At 44.7% G+C, this 21328-nt stretch overlaps 1 protein-coding gene across 2 annotated transcripts in view; it reads right to left on the reverse strand.

Moving 5' to 3' along the window:
* Positions 1-21328, reverse strand: part of CD99L2 (CD99 molecule like 2) — a 52340-nt gene that overhangs the window by 23606 nt on the left and 7406 nt on the right. For both annotated transcript variants that reach the window (XM_053273515.1, XM_053273514.1), the window contains exons 2-3: positions 3280-3345; positions 2141-2182 (exon numbers count right to left, since the gene is read on the reverse strand). In XM_053273515.1, coding sequence (XP_053129490.1) covers positions 2141-2182; positions 3280-3345 — 108 coding nt within the window. The remainder of the gene's footprint in view (positions 1-2140; positions 2183-3279; positions 3346-21328) is intronic.

A 21328-nucleotide genomic window follows, 5' to 3' on the forward strand; every position in this document is an offset into this window, starting at 1 on the left:
CATCTCTGGGCGGTGTACAGTCAAAACAACACATATTAAAGAAACCTAAAAAAATGACTAAAACATTAAAATCATTTAAAACCCAACATTAAAAACCAACAAAACCATAAATGTAATTAAAAGCCTGAGTGGACAGATATGTCTTGATCGACTTTTTAAAAGTTTCCAGAGATGGGGAGGCTCTTATTTCAGCAGGGAGCGCATTCCCAAGCCCAGGGGCTGCGACGGAAAAGGCCTGTCCCCGAGTAGCCCCCAGACGAGCCGGTGCTGGCAACTGCAGACAAACCTCTCCAGATGATCACAGCAGGCGATGGTGCTCATGACAAAGAAGATGTTCTCTTAAATACCCAGGGGCCAAGCCTGCTCAACTTTGGCCCCCCAGCTGTTTTTGGACTACAACTCCCATAATCCCTAGTCCCAGTGGCCAATAGCCAGGGATTATGGGAGCTGTGGGCCAACATCTGCAAGAGGGCCAAAATTGAGCAGGCCTGGCTTAAGCTGTTTAGGCTTGTGTGTGCTTCCCCCATAGCCTCCACCCTACTGGTTATCTTGAGCTGAGGTTAAGTGTTGGCAGAGCTACAGTACATGACTTCCTGTTCCCCGATGTACCTGCCCACCCCCCAAGATCTTCATCCGAGGCTGCTCTCCAGGTCTTCACCTGCACAAGTTAGACAGGTGTCCCCTGGGAGGGAGAGCCTTTTCTATGACTGCACCCAATTTTGGAATTCCTACTGCAGGGAGACCTGCATTCTTTATTGTCTTTTATGCACCATGCAATAACTAACCCGTTTCTCCTGACTTTTGATGGAGAAGTTGTTTATGGTTTTATTTGGGGCCATTTGGTTTGGGCTAAGGAGCTGCTTGTCCAGTGGTTGAATTACTGATCGTATTTATTAGCTTTGGAGGCTCACAATGCAACAAAGCAATTTGTAAAACTGCAGCTCCAGAACAAAACCACGATCAAAAAAACAAAACAGTCAAAATCCAGAAAAAGATCCAGCAGCAGAGAAAATACAAAGCAAGGTATCACAGCAATTGAATGTGCTCTAGGCTGGGCATATCTTTTTATCCTGGTTTGCAGTCGGCATTTATATTCAACGATACTTCGTTTTACATGTTTACTGTCAAGCCGCCTCTGAAGTGTTCACTCGCAGGAAGGTGGCATAGGCGGTGTCCAAATAAATCAATAACCTGGCCCAGGAGTTGCTTCCTTTTTCACCCACTGAAACTCAAGCACAGGCTTGGCCTCACCATTAGGGATGTGCGAACCAGCTCCAGGTTGAGTCAGTTCGCACTCGAACCAGCCTGGTTCAAGGGCTCAACGTTGAGCCGAGCCTGGCCTGGTTCAGCTCGAGGTCAAGTTGAACCCCTTGGGCCTGTTCGAAACTCCCCCTGCCCTTTAAAGAATGGTTGCTCACCACTGCCTGGCCCTTGGGGGGTTGCTGCCATGGCGGGCTCTCCAGTGGTCCACCATCCCCGCCCCGTCCCACCCGCCTCCCATCAATATTAAAAGGGCCAGTTCGGCCCTTCTGCGTTGGTAGGGGCCATTCTGGAGGCTGCAGTGCACTGAGAAAGAGCCAAAACTGAGAAAGAGCCAAAAAGCACTGAGAAAGAGCCAAAAAGACCAAGGGGAGGGGGAACCGGCAGCACCCCCCGAGAGGGCCCGGTAGTGGCCAGTTTTTAATGGGGGGAAAGTCCCTTGCACCTCAAACAGGCCTGAACCAGTTCTGGGGTCCCATTCGGGGTGCCAGAACCAAACATCCCCTGTTCGGTTTGAATCTGGTTCAGATTCGAACCAAACTGGGCAGACCAGTTTTGTGCACATGCCTGCTCTTCACACCTGCCAGCCTCAGCCCCAGCAGCAAATGGAACATCCTTACCATACTCCTGCCAGAGTCCACTAGGCTCCACCCCTGGCCTGTCCCAAGCTCCACCCCTCCTGTTCCAGAATGTTTAAAAGCAAAAGTTGCTAATCCAATGCTGAAATCTGCAAAACAAAAAAGTGACTTGCCCTTACACGAAGGGAGAGGGAGAGAAAGTATGTGTGTGGGGAAACCAGGCTGTCGTTATGTGCAAATAAAGCTGCGGTCAATATCTGCAACTTTCACAGCTTTAGCCTAAAGGCTAAATAACATCTCACCTGTTGTTCCACTGGAAGGCTTCTTGGGAGGCTTGTGAGTAGCTGTAGCAAGACAAACAAGAAGTTCTGGTAAGAACTAATTCACCTACTTTCCTTTCACTACAATTTTAATTGATAATTACCATCTTCAAATGCATGCGCTATTTGTTGTTAAACACCAAATGCAATATGCAGAGTACAGCAAAACAGTAGTTGCCAGAACCTCGTCTGTAAGAACAGGGTGCGCTACGCATAGGTGGAGGGTGGCAAAGAGAGAATGACGTGATTATAAAACCCGCAGTTGAAATGTCCCTGCGAGGCACTACGACTGTACTAAATTTGATCCAAATTGGTCAAGGCATTGCAAAGGTGGGGGTGGGGCAGGGACGACACACACAGAGTCGCCATCTTGAAATGGGTTCTGGAATTCATTTATGGGATATCAAGATTTAATGTCTATTATCTTAACTAAGTTTGATGCAAATCAGATAGGTGGCTCAGAAACTATCTCACATCCACCTCAGAAGTTCATGCATCTGCCATCTTGAATTGGAGTGGTTGGCATAATCACAAAATACGTCCCTGGGGGGCATTACAACTGCACCAAATTTTGTCCAAATCAATCCAGGCATTGAAAAGGGACACATACACTTACACACAAGTGACAACTTCACTCTAAAAAGTACAGGAAGGAAATATTAATTATTGAATCTAAAACTATGTTATTGGATTGAGAAACAAACTTCTGTTATTCCATGCAAACACAAGGAAAAGCAAATCTTAAGAAGTTTAGTTTTCACATTAAAAACAAGTGCAAGCTTCCAGTCCTTAGGCAGGGCTTGAGAGGCTTTCAGTGTCCAGAAGCAACTGGCAGAAAAAGAAAGCTGGGCCAGCCGGGTGCTCAATCTGAACAAGCAAGGCCGTTATTGTGTACTTAAACCTACAATCGCAGCGCTAACTACATTGGTGTTAACACTGAAAGCACCACTGTCATGTTGTACTGAGGAGCCCACAGGTTGTCCCCTTTGACACATGGAAGCCATATTGATTTTTAGCGGTTGATAATTGTGAGAAGCACCTCTGACCATGCACACACCAAAATATAACCCAAGTCAGTAATCCAATCTGTTAACAATCTGTTCTCTCCTGAACTGACTTACGTCGCTTTGTTGGGAGGTTATCATCCAGCGCGTCTTCTAAACTGAAGTCAAAGTCATCGGCGTATCCTAGAGACAAAGAATTAGCGCCGCTTTATATTGCTAATCGACAGACAGGAAAGCACCCCACAATTTAAAATAGAATACAGCAGGACACGCTCCCACAAATTGCTCTGCTTCTGACGCTGTCAAAACTGACCCTTCCCGCCATGGCGGCTTTCTAGGAAACCAGTGACTGTCAAATTGCAGGGCAGTCAGTGTTTAGGTTTTCCATTTGTCTCTCTTAATGGATGTGGTATAAATACAGGGACCATGCTTGCATCTGTCAAGCCGACTATAACGATTCATCTCCCAAGCTGCCACTCATCTGTGGATGCTTTCCCGATTATTATATGTTTTGGGGGGAAAGCAATGTAAAATATTGGTACAGCATTTGACAAAACAAACACACACACAAAATGGAAACCACCCACCCAAATGCATCTTCTATCTAGCAAAGCACATTCTGAGATCAAGGATAATAATTTTATACATTTGAGCTGAGAGGCAGGGGGAACCTGCTAGAGATACAGCTTCAGAGAAATAACCAGAATTGGAGCTGAAGAGGTTTGAGATTCCCATGGTTGTTTTTTTTTAAAGCAAGCAATCCTGTTCGAGACACGAAAGAGACAAACAGAAGATATATTGGTTATGAAAACCACTTTGCATTTCGCAGACCAACCTGCATGCACCCTGAGCTACTGGTGGTTGCAATAGGAAAACCTCACCATTAATCCTCCATTTTGGTGTCTTGGTTTGTTTTTAAACTCCACGTTAATTACTGTTGACTTAAGATTCCCTCTCAATGCATTCGTCTTGATACATTCAGGATTTTACATCGGCGAGCACACGGAGTAATTAATATCCTTCAAGTTCTCTAAGTAATGCAGTGCCGAGTGGAGGACATTCAAATGGCTTTCCTCCGATTCCGACTGCTGAATGGATTTAGCTGCTGCCACCTGAGCTCCAGCGTGTTCCATGAATAAATTTAAGGCTCTGCTGACAAGGCCAGCAACAATGGGAGAAGGCGTCAGGCCAGCGGGAAACAAGAACCAGCATTTCAATGGACGGGGAGGAGGCGGGGGAGAGAAGCATCCCTGGATTTCTGCACACGGTAGACACCAGGCATTACAACATCCCATCCAGCCGCAGGTCTGGCTGATTTACAAATCACACCCTATTCCTCTCGACAACTTAACATGCACTTGTAGAGTCATTTACACACAGGTTTGAAATATTTTGAAGTCCCGTCCTGAATTTCATTTCACTTGCTATGTGTTCCCTTGAGAGCAGCGTTCCTGCAACCAGTGGAGAGGGAGGGTCTCCCCTCCAGACCAGGCTGAATCCTGCTTAGCATTATAAGCATGGTTGTGGGGCTTAAAACCACTCTCTGGCCTGGAAGGGGGGATCCCCAAGACAGCACATCTTTCTGAATCTCAAGGAGATAATTCGCTGGCATTTAGTCTCATTGGCCCACATGTTGTGCAGCATAATCTGGGCGGTGTCAATCCACTCAGAGCAGCTGCAGGCTGCAAACGCTGGTACTCTTTTTGATTTATTATTTTAAATATTTATATCCCGCCCCTCTAGCATGCGGCTGCTGAGAGCGGCTTACAATAAAAGAAACATGAAGCCCGTAATAAAAGGATAAGAGAGACTAAAACACATAAATCATCATCACGCACAATAAGAGACAGAGCAGATAATATAAGAAATACAGCAGCCAGGATTAAAACTAAATGCAACTGGAAGCCAGTCTTTAAAAAGCTTCTTTAAAAAGGGAGGGTTTGGGGTTCTTTTAAAAACTAGTCAAGGAGGGAGACCGACCAAGCCCTTTTGGGAGGGCATTCCAAAGACGAGGGGCCACTACCAAGAAAGCCCTGACCCGGGCAGGCACCAGGGCATGAACTGTCCTCTTTGCTAAGCAGTCTGCCCTGGTTTGCATTTGAATGGGAGACTCCATGTGTGAGCACTATAAGATATTCCCCTTAGGGGATGGGGTTGCTCCAAAGAAGAGCACCTGCCTGCTTGCACACACTTTCTGGCAGCATCTCCAGAAAGGGCTGAGAAAGACTCCTGTCTGAAACCTTGGAGAGACACTGCCCGTCTGGGATTTCAAATCAGGTCTTCCAGTTTAAACCCAGCAATGCCTCCTCTACTAGACTCACCAAGCTCACTGCATGTCCTTGGACCATTAACTGTCTCTCAACCTAACCCACCTCACAGGGTTGTTGAGAAGGTATAATGAGGGAAGCAGGAAAGAAAAACCTGGTACACCACCTTGGAGGATGGGCTGGACAGAAATGCAACTAATGATGATGATGATGATGATGATGATGATGATGAACCATGTTGGCTGTCATTGAAACAACACAGAGAACAATATCAGTAAGCCAGATACGAGAAAGTAGTCCAACGTCTGCCTGATGGGAATACAGAATATTCTCTCTCTCTCTCTCTCTCTCACACACACACACACATACACCCCTCTACCTCTCCCAACCATGCAATCAATGAAAAATGTCAACCAAGATGAAGAGAAGGGCCAACCAGCAGTTTGCATTTGTATTCAAGAAAGGTTTCACCCTTTCCCTCTTTTTTTCTCCCCCTTTGCTGTCTCTCCATGATTAAATAAATGTTAAGGACACAGATTCATTATACTCCAAGGTGATGCAATTAACAGGGCTGCTTCTAACACAGGATAATGCAGCTGTTGCAACGAACTGCTGGAAAGAGAACTGAAGCATGCTGTCCAAAGGCTGCCTAGAAGCCAACATCCGACTTTGATGTTTTACAATTTGGGATGCATTTCTGAAAACATACAGGGAGGAAAACAACAATATGCTGGAATTTTTCCCCTGTGCTGGGAAAAGATATTCTTCCTCATTACACAAGTCTTAAAAAATCCTAAAATCGCAAAGAGAAAATATTCCTGCATCTGAAACGAAGGACCACAGTAAGCCTTAGTGTCAAATGCATGAATATTTGGAGATCTGTGAGTGGTGTGCATGTGTCTTTACATGTTTGCAAAATAATAGACACTCTTCCCATAGGAGGCTACCTTATACAGAGTCAGACCATTGGTCCATCTAGGTCAGTATTAGCTACACAGACTGGCAGCGGCTTCTCCAAAGTCGCAGGCAGGAGTCTCTCTCAGCCCTATCTTGGAGATTCTGCCAGGGAGGGAACTTGGAACCTAGATGCTCTTCCCAGAGTGGCTCCATCCCCTAAGAGGGGAATATCTTGCAGTGCTCACATGTAGTCTCCCATTCAAATGCAAACCAGCATGGGCCCTGCTTAGCAAAGGGGACAATTCATGCTTGCTAACACAAGACCAGCTCTCCTCCCCTGGATTTGTCACCATTCAAGCGGAGTCATCCCATGGTGAAATGTTTCCCATATCTAAAGGATCATGGCACAGAGGCTTTTAACCCTTTCTCCCTGAACAGTTTTCCTGATGAAAATCACACACACGCCCAGCTATCTGGGGAAAATGTGCCGGTGGTTTCCCCTAATTGTGCCAACCGACTTAGAAGGCAAGTGGACACAACTTCATTCTGTAAAGCGGCTGGTTTTAGCAAATATTTACAGACAAGGGATCCCACGATGGATCTTTGCCACCTTGTCTGGTTTGGCTCTAAAGCTGTGCAGATCTTTTGTTGCTAGATCCTGCCCTTCATATGCAAGGTGTCTGGTGTAATCTGCCAAATGCACAATCCCCACTCCTCTCTCAATGAGATTTTCAAGCAATTAAGAGGAGAACACAGCAAAGGCAGTTCGGAGTTCCAGGAGGTGGGCGGAATCATTCTGAGCAGCTGATTGAGAAGATTTCCAATTTGGGGTGAAACTAGCAGGCGACACAAAACATTGACACAAAAAGCTGCATGCAGAAGCCCCCAGGTTCAATCCTTGACATCTCAAGGAAAAGCTAGGAAAGGCTCCTGCCTGTAATCTCGGAAAAGCCGCTGCCAGTCTGGACAGATGATACAGAGTTCCATGGACCAAGGGTCTCATTTGGTATAAGGCAACTTCCTATGTTCCTGGTCATATACAAAGGTTAACATCCCTCTGACTGGACCCTCTTAATCACTGAAAAATTAAAAGTATATGGACTATCAATAGAATTCCTACTCCCCCTGGGCTACCACAATGCCAGAGTGATCCTTAAGCAGCGTATGATCGATATGGGACACCAGATAGATTTAGGTCGGGCATCAAGCTACAGGTGGTTTGGAACAGTTAAGCCCTTGCAAAAACCAGCCAAGTATCTGTATAATCTGACATAACCAACCCACAGAAGAGCCCTGATGCTAGTCCGGATGGATGTGTTGCCCTCTGTGGTATTCGAGGGTAGATTTAGGAGGGTTCCTTTTTTGGAGAGATTGTGTCCTTGTGGGAATGGCAGTTTTGAAACAGTAGGTCATGTGTTTTTGTATTGCTCATTTTATCGTGATCTGCGTCTTAGATTTACTGCTCCTCTTGTTTTTAGATATCCAAATAATTTTGATGAGTTTTATATAAACTTATTTATTTCTGTCTCGCATCTGGTGGCCAAATTCTATACAGCTGCAATTAAGACCCGAATACGGTGTGTCGGAGATGGTTAATTCAGACTCTTAATTCTTTTTGTTTTCATTTTGTTATCTTATTCCATTTTATATTTTATGTAATAGTTCTTAATTGTATATTTTATGTGTATGTTTATATATATGCATGCACTGGTATCGATGTTCACTTTGGGGAACTCTTGTATCTGGATCTGATCTGTGTGCTGAGTTTTGATCGTAATAAACTGAATTGAATATACAAAGGTTATTTTGTTTGTTTTGCAGATTAATTCTTCTCTTTAGAGTTGGTTGGTTGATTGATTGATTGATCAAATTTTATACCACCTTTCATAATGCATCTCAAGGTGGTTTACAAAAGTTAAAATACAATAAAATTCCATAAAGGTTACATTTAAAACCTTGAAATCAGTGAAACAGTAGAAACCAATGTAGAGTTGCATTGTCCAAGAGAGTAAACTGATGTAAAAAAGATCACGCATCTCTTTCAGGGAAAACTAAATGTGATATGGAAACCACATGTATTTTTAAGGGACATATTTCCTCCACTCACATAGAGGGCTCCGGTTGGCTTTATAAAATATAATGTTGAAGTTAACCAGAAAAACTCACTCCGCCGTCCTCCACTTTACCTTGCTGGGCTCCGTAGCTTGAAGCACCCTTCCCAACTTCAGACTTGAAGCAACAGGCAAGAGCTCAATGCTACAAAAACCCTTCTTTGGAATTTGAAGGATTCCCAGGGACCCTCGGGGCATTTCCAGTTGTGCTCCTAGCCCAAGTGTGCGCAAACTGGGCCCTCCAGCTGTTGCTGAACTACAACTCCCACCCTTTATTGTGGCTGGGGATGATGGGAGTTGTAGTTCAAAAACAGCTGGAGGGCCAAGCTTGCCCACCCTGGTCTTAACCTCAACTCTAGCCATGGAAAAGGTAAAGTGTGCCGTCAAGTCGATTTCAACTCCTGGCGCCCACAGAGCCCCATGGTTTTCATTTGGTAGAATACAGGAGGGGTTGACCATTGCCTCCTCCCACCAAGTATAAGATTATGCCTTTCAGCATCCTCCTATATTGCTGTTGCCTGATATAGTACCAGCGGGGATTTGAACTGGAAACCTTCTGCTTGTTGGTCAAGCACTTTCCCCGCTGTGCCATTAGGTAGCCTAGCCATTGAAGGGCCTCTTAAAAACCAAAAAAGAATGTTTCAATACTGTCCTTTTATCCAGCGGTTTCATTGATTGTTCCTGTTTAGTGTGTTGTGATTTTATTACCGTTATTGCATTTTGTGAATTGCCCTTGAAATACTTATAACGAAGTCAGTATATAAATCTATAAACTGAAAAGACAATGTTGCACAGGAGAGGGAGTGGATTTGGGCCATCACAGTTGCCTTCACATGCAGGGGTGACACAGGAATCCTTGGAGAAGCTGCTGCCAGTCTGTGAAGACAATACTGAGCTGGATAGACCAATGTTCTGACTCAGTATATGGCAGCTTCCTATGTTCCTATTTATGGAGGACAGGTCTACTAGTTGGAGGGCTATAGGACACCTCCAGCCTCAGAGGCAACATGCCTCTCAATACCAGTTGCAGAGGAGAAACAGCCAGAGAGAGGGCGTGCTCTCACCTCTTGCCTGTGGGCTTCTCAGAGGCATCTGGTGGGCCACTGTGGGAAACAGGATGCTGGGCTAGATGGGCCTTCTTGGGCCTGATCCAGCAGGGCTGTTCTTATGTTCACACTGACAGATCATGCATTCAACTTGAAAACAGGGTTCTCTCCCACTTTCTCGAATACTGACAGCTTTCAGACATGCACCAAAATTGAATGGCAGCCTTTTAAAAGAAAATCATGTTTGGCATCCTGTGTGAAAAGCCCCTCCGTGACTTGCAAGCCTGAGTAGCCGAGATCCCCACACACAGCCCTGTAGAGGACCTCCTCTCATTTGTCTGGCTAGTGACCCGTAACCTCCGCGCTTCCCCCGCTTTTGGGCTGACAAGACAGACAGGCCATCCGCAGAGGCTTCCACAGCCTGCTCAGCCAGCAGCGCGGAGGTAGCAAAGCAGAACCGCTCCTTTCAAGCCGATACGCCGTGTCCTCATCAATTAGAATCCAATACGGAATGAAGCCTCCGCCCCATGCAGGGAGGCCCCGGACCCCTGCAGCTGGAGCCTGTATTTTATATTGCTCCCTTGTTCTGGATTTACTCGAGCGAGTGGATTTCTAGGGAACGGATCGCGGGCTGGAGTTCCCCCTCCCGCAAGTGACTGCGATTATTAGTCTTCCTCCGCTTGTGGATGGCACGACGGTAGCTTCCATTTGCACATAATAAAACAAAGGAGGGCGACCCACCACGACTGCAGTGGAGGAGGAACATGTGCTGTCTCTTTCCCAGGTGTGGGGTGTTTTTCTCACCCTCATTCCTTTATTAATTATTATTATTATTATTTTACATTTATATCCCGCTCTTCCTCCAAGGAACCCAAAGTGGTTTACTACATACTTGAGTTTCTCTTTCACAACAACCCTGTGAAGTAGGTTAGGCTGAGAGAGAAGCGACTGGCCCAGAGTCACCCAGCAAGTCTCATGGCTGAATGGGGATTTGAACTCGGGTCCAGCACTCTAACCACTACACCACGCTGGCTCTCTTTAGGCCTCGGAACGGGAGGGGAGGCATTTGCTCAGCACCAGGTTCCTCCTCATTCCCAGCAGGCCCACAATATCTCCAAGCGCCCTCCTGCTCGCCGCCTTTCTCCTCTTCCGCCTTCTTTAGGCCCCCTTTTAATATCCCTTCCCAACACTCCCTCTGCTCTGACAAGCAGCTGTTCCTCCCACGCATCCCTGGCCACCTCTGGATTCACGCCCACCTGTGCTCTGGTCCGTCGTCCGGGCAACTGCTTCTGCATAGTCAGGAGGGCACCCAGACCTCAGCACGTCTTCTGGCTTCCCCGCAGGAGAAGCGGCCGTGTCAGGTGCAACAGTCGAGCGTAGGCCGGCTCCTCCGGGGAAGGGTATCGCCCACAGCTGGGGGTTGTGAACCCCCAAGGCGGAACGAACGGATGGAAATCCCGGCTTTTACGAAAGCGTTCTTCTTGCAAACACCAACCTTTTTGCTATTAGTACTAGTACCAGATGCATGGCTAGTAATAGGCCCCTTTTAAAGTGGCGGTTCTTTTATATTTAGTAGGGGGAGAGCGAGTGGCCCTATCCAACCCCAGCACAGCATCCCTCCAGTGGCTGTTGCTGGTGTCTACCTTATGTTTCTTTTTAAATCATGAGCCCATTGGGGACAGGGAACCATCTTGTTTACTTCATTTTTCTATGTAAACCGCTTTAAGAACTTCTGTTGGAAAGTGGTATATTAGTAGCAGTAGTAATATTAAAGTGTGCCATCGAGACGGTGTCAACTCCTGGCAACCACAGAGCCCTGTGGTTGTCTTTGGTAGAATACAGGAGGGTTGACCATTGCCTCCTCCCGCACAGTATGAAATGATGCTTTTTCAGCACCTTCCTATATCGCTGCTGCCCGATATAGATGTTTCCCATAGTCCAGGAAACATACCAGCGGTGACTCGAACCGGCAACCTCTGGCTTGCTCGTCAAGTCATTTCCCCATTAGGTGGCTATACCATATTTAAAGGTAAAGAGTGCTGTCAAGTTAATTTCGACTCCTGGCACTCACAGAGCCTAGTGGTAGAGGGGTTGGTAGAATACAGGAGGGGTTGACCATTGCCTCCTCCCACACAGTCTGAGACGATGTCTTTCAGCATCTCCCTATATCGCTGCTGTACCAGCAGGGATTTGAACCAGCAACCTTCTGCTTGTTAGTCAAGCATTTCCCATACTTACTTCAATCCAAAACTAAGTTTTTTTCCAAGTTCTTTGATGTTATTATTATTAATTCGATTTCTATACCACCCTTCCAAAAACGGCTGAGGGCGGTTTACACAGAGAAATAATAAATAAATAAGATGGCTCCCTGTCCCCAAAGGGCTCACATTCTAAAAAGAAACACAAGACAGACACCAGCAACAGTCACTGGAGGTACTGTGCTGGGGGTGGAGAGGGCCAGTTACTCTCCCCCTGATAAATAAAGAGAATCACCACGGGTGCTCTGACAGAGATTTTCTACTTTTAAAAGAACCATCGACACCTAGTGAATATGACTGGTACAGTACGGCACATAGGAAACTAACGTTCGTAATTCATATGTTTGTTCCTTGAAAGGCAGTTATGTATCCAGAATGATTTGGCAAGACAGGTAAAAGAATTAGAATTCACCTTATAAAGACGTGCCCAGGTTTGCTACCAAGTATACACGGACTCTGTTGGGAGCTGCAGGCATTCATGGGTCCACAATAAGCACACCTTCACAGGATTTGCATCTGTCACATTCACCTTTTATGTTTTCTAGGAGCACGCTCAGAACTCACTTTGCAGTCTTTGAGGCTACTTAGCAAAATCATTTTTAAAGGTTTCATGAACTCATTATTTCGCCCTTTGCAAAATTAGAAGCAATTGTACACCATCCGCTCCCCCACCACCACCACTGCGCAAGCTTTCATTCCCATTTCTGGACCATTTTATGCATTCTAATTAGAAGCTGCAGTTTGACATGTTCTGAAATATAACACTGCACTTCACACTTAATGTGGTGTTAGACCTTCTGTGAAAGAAGGAGTGGATTTTTTAAATGGTGGTGGGGGGATACTTGCATGTCTCTGTTCAATTCAGCTTAAAAGATAAAAATCCTTAACATCTCGCTTCCGCGTAACTGGAAATCAGCTGCTAAATTTCTAGATTCATAAGGGTATGTGTATTCTTCTAACTTCTGGCCGGTGCAGAAAAGCTACAGAATTTGGAGTAAGTGCCACTTAAGGCGACAATCAGCAGGGGTCAAGAAACGTTGGCTCAGTTCACCAGCCAAACAAAATATTTTACTCGTCAGGTGGTTCCTTGAGCTATGATGGTGTATTTTACTCGTCAGGAATTTTTTCACACAGTGGACATCATTTTTCACTCAGCACGGACTCGTAGACTAGTGGATTCCAGAGCCCCTAGACAATCCTCACTAGCCAGCCATTATGTGTGGTCACCACCAATCCTCTCTCTTCCCTCAGATCCCTTTCTGGCACACAGGCAGGGATTTAGGAGTGAAACGGGTCTTCCGTAATTTGCACTGGGATATGGCGCTAGATCGATCAACCGACCAACCAACCACCACTGGGACCCCTCTCCTACTGCCTAGAAAGGATTCCTGCTGTTTCTTGCCTTATCAAAATTGGCACTGGAACCGAGACCTCAGGTGAGGAGATCTGTGTGGTGCTGGGTGTCCTGCTCGCCTCAGGGCTAGGGCCACTCACCACCGGCGAGCTGATTTGTAGATGCCTGGCTACAAGCTTAACGCACATATGCTAGGAAGTAAATTTCATTGTACACCGTGGTAATTCCTTCTGCATAAACGTACCTAGAATTGTAACACAGATGGGTGGGAAATGGTGTTCGGCAGGGATTGACAAATCCCGGGCATCAGGGAGCCATGGTGCCTAGAAATTTAACCACGGCACCTGGAATAGGATATTCAGAGGCAGAGTTATTTAATAAAATCTGTATTTGTCCTAAGCAAACCTGTTTCTGTTCTACGGATGTTACTTGGAAGGGGGGATAAAGTGAAGCCTGTTCACCCTAACCCCACCGCAACATCAGTCACGAAGTCCAGTAATTTTGTCAAGCCTGTTGAGATTGTCTGGAGAGGTTTGTCTACAGTTGCCACCGGCACATCTGGTGGCTACTCAGGGACAGGCCTTCTTCATTGCTGCCCCGAGGCTTAGAAATGGGCTCCCTATTGAAATAAGAGCCTCTCCATCACTGACAACTTTTAAAAAGGCCCTGAAGACACATTTGTTCACCCAGGCTCTTAATTAGATTTACAGTTTTATTACCTTTAATGTTGGGTTTTTAAATGATTTAAATGTTTTAATCATTTTTTTATTTTGTTCAGTTTGTATTGTTTGTTGTTGTGCACCACCCAGAGATGTATGTTTTAGGCAGTATATAAATATTTTAAATGCATTTAAATACATCAATACATGTCTTATTATCTGGCTCCTGACTTTTGGGGCTGACTCCAAGATCCAAAGAAAATTTGCCAAGACCTGGTTTGCCAAGAACTCCACCAAATCATCTGTCACTGGCATTGGTAGCCCCGGAAGCAGGAAATGGCTTGCAACAGAGAAATGTGGCTACATTAACCAACTGGTGGATAGTGGTGCCAATAACGATGCTTTAGTCTCCGAAGATCCAACTGAAGGCCATTATTTATTTAGGTTCCTAGCATACACTGTCCTTAGGGTTTATTTTAACAACTCTTTATCTTACTTTTAATCCCAGCAACCAGCTGAAACAGGATTCCTATCCAATGGCATTGTCAGAAAGGATTCTAAGATTCTCTGCACTGCCCAGAGCCTTTGGATGGGGCAGTCTATAAGTGTAATACATACATACATACAGCCAGCCAGCCTCTGATTCTGGAATACAGCACTTGTAAATGATGTTAATGCAGGAGAGCACGTGGAGGGCTCTTTTTAACCGAAGGCACGTTGTAACCATGGCAAGTTTGGTTACACATGGGAAGCAGGAAGCTATAATTGCCTTCCTGGATCAGATCGAAGGTCCGTTTTTGTCTCTCTCTAGCCAAAGCCGGCCAGATGCCCTCGAAACATTCACAAGCAAGGCTTGAGGGAGAGAGCCAGAGGTTGACGGTTCGAATCCCCGCTGGTAGGTTTCCCAGACTATAGGGAACACCTATGGGGCAGCAGCGATATCGGAAGATGCTGAAAGGCATCATCTCATACTGCACAGGAAGAGGCCATGGTCAACCCCTCCTGTATTCTACCAAAGGAAAACCACAGGGCTCTGTGGTTGCCACGAGTCGACACCGAATCGACGGCACGCACTTTACTTTACTGTCCTTGTCAAAGCAAATCAGCCCCCCAAAAGCAGGATTGTTCCCAATTGCAGGAGGCAGGGTTTTTACCCTCTCCTGTCTGCTTCCGCCACCAAGCGCAACTAGAAACTGGTCTGCGGTGACAGCAGAAAAGGAAAGGGGAAGAGAGAACTTCAAAGTATTTCGGTTTCAGGACCCATTTCTGGAACAGGCAACCACCTCCTCGCCTGGCTTGGGCGAGCAGGCTCACCTGCCCGGACAGGAAACACTGCCACCACTGAGGCTGCAGCAGAGGCCGTCTATCGGATCTGAAACGGGGGCGGGGACTTTGCCGTGCCTGATCCCACTTCCTGCAGCCTGGGGGCCGGCCTCTTCTTCCCCGCTGCTTCCCGTAACCTCCTTTGCCATGCACGTGAACAGAACCGGTTCTCCGTCCTTCACAAAGCTTCGTGTGTCAAAGCAGATTTGGCAAGGAAGGGCACAAAGGTGAAACGGAGGCTCCCCTTCCTCTTAGTGGAAGGAGTGGAGCCGCAGATGGTCACATTCTTCCCCCCGACCCCCGATGCACAGGGATGGCCATCCTTGGGGGGGGGGGCACCCAAATTCTTCAGCTGCTATTTTCTACAAGCACCAGGTGGTAGGACTGTGCGCTTCAGTGGAGCTGGATTTCCGATGCCAGAGACCCCTGCCCGTGCCACCAGGAAGCAGCAGAATGTGGGGCAAGCGCCCTGGGTAGTGAAATGGTGGTGGGGCCCTTTAACTGCCTACCCAGCACTGGCACCGGGGGTGGGGGGAGGACACGGCTGGGTGCCGGTGCAGCAATTCTCAGCAGCTTTGCGGGGGCGGGCAGGAAGCGATGCAGGGCAGTCTGGGAAGTCCACTTTCACATAGATTACTCAATTCCAATCATGAGTGGGGAGAGAGAGAGAAAGAAATATTTTTTTCTGAAATGTTCAGGGCTGCGAGCTTCAATGGATAAAATAAATTAATGAAAGCACCCACCGATGAGATCCAACAGCAACTTTTAATCAATGTGGCAAAGAGTTAAGAGATGCCTGTTTATGGAGTTGAGACCATTTTGGTTTCATGTCTGTGGATATGATAAGAATTTATTTATTTATTTATTTATTGGGGGGGGGGTCCCTTCCTTCCAACAGCAAAAGCAGATTTCTTATGCAATTCTTGTATTATCTTGTGTTTCCTTCAATGTATCAAAAAGGCACCTATATGGAGGTTTTGGAAAAATCCGAATTAGTTAAATTTAGTCAGTTAAATTAAGAAGGCAGGCAAATCAATCAACTAAAAGTTCTTTCAATCATTCGACAGCTTTAATACTATACTATATTCAATACAGTTATAATACCCTGTCCAATGTGGGCCACGCGAGGGGAGTTTAGGAGTTGCTGAGCTTAATTATCCATTTTGTCACCGTTAACGTTATCGCCTCTAAGTGACGGTGCATGTTCCAGATTGTGCTTTCCAAATCTCCCATCTCCTATCTCCAAAGGAACAGAATGGGATTTCAGCTCTAAAGGCCTCCTTTGGAAATGAGAATAACTTCTTTGTGTTAAATGTGAAAAACTGGCAAACAAACGCATTCACTAGGAACATGTGAGAGATAAATATTTCATTTCTAGCGTGGGGAAAAACAAACTATATCTGCCATTCCAGCCAGGAACCCTCTGGAGAACAGTAACAACATGCTTGTAAGAAACTAGACAACTAATTACGGCTAAGCAGTGGGCTGCCAGATTCAATTGCCGATTCTGCCTCTCTGGGTGTAAACTACTGACATTAGAACCTAGAGAGCTTGAGAAAACCACGTCATTACCTTAAGTAGCTAACATCGCCATCACTAGCAAGGAGTAAGCTTGGCAACTACCTGGATTCCATAGTAGTTTGGGTACTGTGGTACTCAAGGAGGCTTTTCCTGGGAAATCTGGCAGCACAACCTCTGTCCTTTGCACCACTGGGGAAGCTCTCAGGCAGAGGAAACTATTGTTCTAATCCCTGCTGCTCTACAGCACCACCTGGATAATGGTCAATAAGGTGTACTGCAGCTCTAACCCGACTACACCACTTTGGCTCTTTACCAGAAGGAGCAGACGGTTTAAGCAAACATAAGTCTTTCTATTATACAAGAGGCTTCATTAGCAGTCCCTTAGAAAGACTATGCCATTTCCATAATCATCTTATAGGTGAATGTATCGCATCTCCAGATTAAACAACCAAAAGACTTGTGGCAACTTAAAGATTAACACATTTATTGTGGCATAAGCTTTCATGATCTAGAAAACTGTTCCACCTTTTGGGTGCCACAAAACATTTTGTCTGCTGCAGCAAATACACACAGGGCTAACCCTCTGGAAGTTATTTTCAAGGTGTACAAAAGCATTTCTTTGCTCTGCTTTGGAGATCAGTAGAGTTTTCTTGGGGGGTGGAATTGCAATGTACCTGAGAGCACAAATCTGTAGCAACTGATGCTGAGATGTGGGTTTTCTAAAATATTTCCCCATGCATTCTCTCGTTTGCATAAAACTTTCTCAGGAAATTTTATTACGCAGATAACTGACATCCTAAATAGAGTATGATCCAATTTGGCATGCTATTCAACCTATATATTTCATTTTAAAAGCACACACACCGATAGCCAACTTTTCTTTTTGACAAATCCCAGGCACCAGGGAGCTATGTTGCCTAGACTAGAATATTCAGAGGCAGAGTTATTTAACAAAATCTTCATTTGTCCCAGGCAGGCAAGGCCTGCTCTAAGAGTCTAAGAAGGTCCTACTGAATTCATGTAGCATTCCTATACCAATCTAGTTGAGCAACGTCTACACCACACAAGCCTGAGAAGCACAGAAAATGGCCTATTACTGGCATTTGTTTGTCTATGGTGAACAGAAATTATCTCCAAGTGACCAGGTAGGGAAGCATGCACAACTTTACAAAATGTGGCCCTTTCCCCCACCTTCTTGGCCACAAATGACCAGCCTAAGAAAAAACCACAGGTAACCAGCTGAGCTATAAAAGGATTTAATGAGTAACTTAAGTGAAAGTATTTGCAAAGCTGGCCTACTGTGCCTTTAAGTGGTGTCCTGACTTTTAGAAGCACTGTTTCCCCCACACCCCCTTATCACAGGCAAAGTGTTCTATAAATATAACGCTTCTCACCATCATGCTGGAGTACATGGGCCAATGTCTTAAGATGTTACAGTAATACGGGTGCTATAAATACAACAGAGGGATGCCCAGATGAGAAGTGAGGACTGGAACCAATTCCACATTTCCCCTGCGTCCAACTGATCACCCCTTGCTGGGGATAGGGAAGGCTTGGCTGCTTTAAGCCTCAACTAATGCGAACCAACGTCCTTTGGGTCTGTGCTGAGGCTGAATAACGATTTAGGAGACCCTGACTGTTGCAACAGGGTAGACGCTGACGCTAGAATTGAAGGCTGTAATTCAAACCCACTTAACTAGGTCTTAAACCCCATTAAATGCAGGAGGAGTTATTTCTGAGTAAATATGCTTAGGATCAATGTGCATGTGTTGAACATTCAGCGGAAGCATCTGGTCAATTAATAGATTAAAAACATTTTCTTGGCCAAGAAGGGGATGACTGATCAGTCAGAGTTTTTTCTTCTTCTTTTCTTCCTTAATTTTGATACAAGTTCTGCAGATGCCAAGCACTATCAACAGGAGGATCCCCTTCTGTGTGAGAGCACAGGGAATGCCTCTTCTCAGTTGACATATGGATGCATCATATAAAAGCAAAGAAAGAATATTCCCTTCTTTAGAACTATTATTTTTCTCATATGCAAATATATGCAGCTACAGTGGGTATATATAGTATTAACTTGAAAATTTGCTTATGGCCGATTCTGTTATCCAGGGAGTTGCCCAAAGCTGGCCAACCTGAGTTTCTCCAGCTGTTGCTGGACTACAACTCCCATCATCCACAGCTGCAATTTACTGTGGCTGGGGGTGAATTGATTGATTGTATATGCCGCCCAACTGACCAACTGCCTCGAGGCAGTTTACAACGAGAAAGGAAGAAAAAACATTGAAATCAAATCTAGAACCACCATGCAATTAAAACATAAAATGTCTAACCAATTTTTAAAAAGCCAGTAAAGTTGGTAAAGAGCCAGCAGGAACCAATATAAACAAGTTTACAGGTTCAATGATGGAACAAGACAGCTTCTGCATGGTGCCTAAAAGTACATAAGTCAGGCCATGACAAATTGTCTTTAGATGTAGGAGCCAGACAATGAACACTTGACAAAATTCCCGGACATCCTGACGGACACTGGTGAACGGGCTTTCCTTTATCCCCTTTACAAGTACCATCCTTAGAATAGGATCAGGGCTACCTGGGACAAACACAGAGTTCATTAAATAACCCTACCTCTGAATATCTCAGTCTACACATCACAGTTAAATTTCTAGGTGCCAAGGTTCCCTGGTGCCTAGGATTGTCAAGCCCTAATATAAGAAGGTTGTCAGGTGGGCCTCCCTAGGGAGGGTATTTCACAGGTGGGGAGCCATTACCAAAAAGATTCTCTACCATGCCCACACTTTTGTAGTCCATGGCATCCAGAGAAGAGCTTCCAAATGAGTTGGAGAATAACTATCCCAGCAAGCATCTTTCCAGTGTTTTCATTTTAGGTTATGAGCCCTTTTGGGGACAGATAACCATCTTATTTTCCCCCCTATGTCAACTGTTGGGAGAATGTTTTTGTTGAAAAGCAGTATATACATATTCTTAACAACAGGGAGAGCCTTAGGTTGTCCAACCCTGATAAAGGAGGTAATTTGCTTCTACCTTTTCAAAAGGGTCCATACAATTCTTCTCCTTCCCCTTCAATTAGGAGAGAGGCACTAATACTATATGCCAACTATTACTTCCTAAAACACACTAATGCTTTGGTTGTATAACCAAAACATGACTCCAATTAGAAAATCTAATTGGATCAACACTGCTCTGAAAGCAAAATACATACAATGTAAGGATTAGATCACTAAATAATGTGTTCAACTCTGTTCTTCCATTAAATAACTCAGCGATTCAATTTAAAGTTTTTTAAAAGTGTGTCGGTATTATACTCTAGGGTTCTCAACTTGACCCTTCATATATAAAAGGAAAACAAGAGATTCAATGCTTTTTAGAAGACACTAAATAAAGTGCTGTTAATGCCTTAAGATCTCAACTTCCTCCACAAATCAAGATCAATCCAATCCATCCAGGTTTGTTTGTTTTTAAGGTCTTTAAATGATGCAAAAATATCAATGTCTTTCCATAAAACAATGTATTTCCCAAAGCTTCTAGTTACTTTTAGGGCGCTCCTTAATAAATTGCTCGCAATGCTTCTGAAATTGTAAGATGTTTTATCTGCAGACCCTAAATACAAAGTCATCTAAATCTACCCAAATTAAGAAATAAAAGTGTTTTAATGCAGTTGGTTTAATGAGTAGGATGTTACTATCAGCAGCTGTGATCTTCCAAACATGATACAGCTTCTGCCAAATTAATTAGTAAAGCCAAAAGTAATTCATAAAATGCCACAGTGCTTAATTGATCCAAAACCAATCTTCTCCTATGGGAGAACATTGTTCTATTACACAGGTATGAAGCTAATTAATTAATTTTTTTTAATGTATACCCCGCCCCTTCTGTATACTACTGCTCAGGGCGGCTCACACCATTAGTAAAATAAATATAATATAAATTAAAATCCAGGGACATGTAAGGTGACATAGTAGATTGTTGCATGTTAGACAGTGTGGATCTATCCTATCATTTGTCCATACACAGGAACTAGGTTTGCTGGTCAATGACCGAATAAACTTATCTCTACTCTCTCACAGGAACTAGGGAATGTATGTATGTATGTATGTATATTAAATTTATACGCCACCCAAACTTATGTCCCTGGGCAGCTTAGGGCTGGAAGATGACCCAGAAGATCTTTCTCCGATGTAAACAGACGATGATTCAAATTTACCACACATGGTAATTATCCAATAAAATGAATAATGTTGGAAGTTGCAATCCTACAAATTTCAAACTGTTCTTTTATTTCCCTTTGGCAAGCACATATATAAAAAATTCTATGAATTTCGTCAACTTTCCTACAAGTATTATCTACGCAAAATGACTTTGTCCAATCAACAACAGACCTCACCTACTAGTCTTCTAAAAACAAAGGTACGCTTCTTGTTCCAAAACTCTTTTACCCCTGCTAACTGAGCAAAGAGGCACCTTTCTAAAGTGGGGATTCTCTTTATTTAGCAGGGGGAGAGCAACTGGCCCTATCCAGCCCCAGCACAGCATCCCTCCAGTGGCTGCTGCCTATCTTATGTTTCTTTTTTAGATTGTGAGCCCTTTGGGGACAGGGAGCCATTTTATTTATCTATTTATGTCTATATAAACTGCTTTGGGAACTTATGTTGTACAGCAGCATATAAATATTTGTCATATTCGTATTTTACTCTTATAATTGATATGGC

The sequence above is a fragment of the Hemicordylus capensis genome, chromosome 11 (assembly GCF_027244095.1).
Source record: "Hemicordylus capensis ecotype Gifberg chromosome 11, rHemCap1.1.pri, whole genome shotgun sequence".
NCBI lineage: Eukaryota > Metazoa > Chordata > Lepidosauria > Squamata > Cordylidae > Hemicordylus > Hemicordylus capensis.